This window comes from Salmo salar, chromosome ssa02 (assembly GCF_905237065.1).
Source record: "Salmo salar chromosome ssa02, Ssal_v3.1, whole genome shotgun sequence".
Lineage (NCBI taxonomy): Eukaryota > Metazoa > Chordata > Actinopteri > Salmoniformes > Salmonidae > Salmo > Salmo salar.
The window spans coordinates 91,146,970-91,149,646 of NC_059443.1; the positions used below are offsets into that span (position 1 = coordinate 91,146,970).

The following is a 2,677-nucleotide window of genomic DNA, read 5'->3' on the forward strand; positions in this document are numbered from 1 at the left end:
TCTGTTCAACCTCTCTTTCGTATCATCCAAGATTCCTAAAGATTGGAACGCTTCCGCGGTCATCCCCCTTTTCAAAGGGGGTGACACTCTAGACCCAAACTGTAACAGACCTATATCCATCCTGCCCTGCCTTTCTAAAGTATTCGAAAGTCAAGTTAACAAACAGGTCACTGACCATTTTTTGAATCCCACCGTACCTTCTCCGCTGTGCAATCTGGTTTCCGAGCTGGTCACGGGTGCACCTCAGCCACGCTCAAGGTACTAAACGTATCATAACCGCCATCGATAAAAGACAGTACTGTGCAGCCGTCTTCATCAACCTGGCCAAGGCTTTCGACTCTGTCAATCACCATATTCTTATTGGAAGACTCAATAGCCTTGGTTTCTCAAATGACTGACTCGCCTGGTTCACCAACTACTTCTCAGACAGAGTTCAGCATTACAATTATAATCCAAAGTAGTGTGAAATGCACTCATAAGCAACCTGGAAATTGAATTTTTGCTCCAGGCAGATATACTACATCCATAACTAACTAGTGGTTTCCTCATTACCAGATATACTACATCCATAACTAGTGGTTTCCTCATTACCAAATATACTACATCCAGAACTAGTGGTTTCCTCATTAGCAGATATACTACATCCATAACTAGTAGTTTCCTCATTAGCAGATATACTACATCCATAACTAGTGGTTTCCTCATTACCAGATATACTACATCCATAACTAGTGGTTTCCTCATTACCAGATATACTACATCCATAACTAGTGGTTTCCTCATTACCAAATATACTACATCCATAACTAGTGGTTTCCTCATTAGCAGATATACTACATCCATAACTAGTGGTTTCCTCATTACCAGATATACTACATCCATAACTAGTGGTTTCCTCATTACCAGATATACTACATCCATAACTAGCGGTTTCCTCATTACCAGATATACTACATCCATAACTCGTGGTTTCTTCATTAGCGGGGAGGAGTTTCTGCAACCAAATTATGTGTGCTTTGCCCTCGTGACGCAATTTTAGCAAACACAGAAAGGGGACAAAATTGGAAACCAAAAGTCGTCTTAACTTATTTCTAGCCTACAATCATCGATTTTACGACTAATGTGAAAACAATACAAAATTGTTACTAACTTGACTGTATTAAGACAATTGTCAAATAATTTAACAGACGTCAATTGTTTTACAACTTCATGGGTATGATCTGACAAATAAATTTGATTTGATTTGGTCATCCCTTTTTACCTCAAATAAACAATGGATTTCTGCTGTTGTGGGCCTTTAACCATCTGTCTGACTTTGTTGTTCACACAGGAGAGAGACGGGACTACCGTGGGTCCTCTGGGGAGCCTCAACAACATCATGATGCTGACGAGGCAGAGAAGAGTCTCTCCAGATCAGAACACCTCAAGAAACACCAGCAGAGATCCACAGGGAAGAGAACTCACTGCTGCTCTGACTGTGGGAAGAGTTACTCAACATCAGATTCACTAAAAGTACACAAGAGAATACACCAGAGAGTACACACAGGAGAGAAACCTCATCACTGTTTTGATTGTGGGAAGAGTTACTTAAAATCAGATTCACTGAAACTACACCTGAGAATTCACACTGGAGAGAAACTTCACTGCTGCTCTGACTGTGGGAAGAGATTCACCTCTTCAGTAGACCTTAAAATACATCGGAGAATTCACACTGGAGAGAAACCTTATAGCTGTGATCAATGTGGGAAGAGTTTTACTAAGCCAAGCAACCTGAAATCACACCAGCGAATACACACTGGAGAGAAACCTTATGGCTGTGATCAATGTGGGAAGAGTTTTACTCAGTCAAGCGGCCTGATATCACACCAGATAACACACACAGGAGAGAAATCTTATAGCTGTACTCAATGTGGGAAGAATTTTGCTACATCTGTCTATCTGAAGATACACCAGAGAATACACACAGGAGAGAAACCTTATAGATGTGATCATTGTGGGAAGAGTTTTGCTACATCTGTCTATCTGAAGATACACAAGAGAATACACACAGGAGAGAAACCTTATAGCTGTAATCAATGTGGGAAGAGTTTTACTCAGTCAAGCAGCCTGAAATCACACCAAAGAACACACAGTAGAGAAACCTCATAGCTGTAATCAATGTGGGAAGAGTTTTACTCAGCCAAACAGCTTGATATCACACCAGTGGACACACACATTAGAGAAACCTAATGGCTGTGATCAATATGATGAGATACTCTGATAAAAGATATCTGATCAAACATCAGAAAATACATGAAGGAGTTGTTTCATGATATCAATGAATTAATGTCACAATGTAGAATGTTTTAACATTGTAGTAGGAGTATTTTAATGATGTCACAATGTAGAACCCTAAACGTTTGTCCCCTGTTCTATTGATTTCAACATTATATGGATATTAGCCTCAGGGGGAAAATCCAGGCTCTGAAATGGAAGAGTTACTATTTATGAGATTTCACAAAAAGTGATTAACAAAAAAAGAGTTGTGTTACACTTACCACGTTGGTGACGCACTTGAATCAAAATGTATCTGGCTGTTTTCTACAAATTGTCCTCTAACCAGTGATGTACACATTATTCCCAGATTCTGTGTGGTTTTTGAGCTGTTAGTTTTAACAGGACGTGCAACCTCATCTCC

The 2,677-nt window shown here is 39.8% G+C and overlaps 1 protein-coding gene across 1 annotated transcript; it reads left to right on the forward strand.

Annotated features, from left to right (window-relative positions):
* Window positions 1-1,353: 1,353 nt before the first annotated feature.
* Window positions 1,354-2,261, forward strand: LOC123732925 (gastrula zinc finger protein XlCGF49.1-like; the record flags this gene model as incomplete). Its single annotated transcript, XM_045712245.1, has 1 exon — window positions 1,354-2,261. A coding segment is annotated over one exon (795 nt), but the record flags the coding sequence as incomplete, so codon positions are not given.
* Window positions 2,262-2,677: the final 416 nt, after the last annotated feature.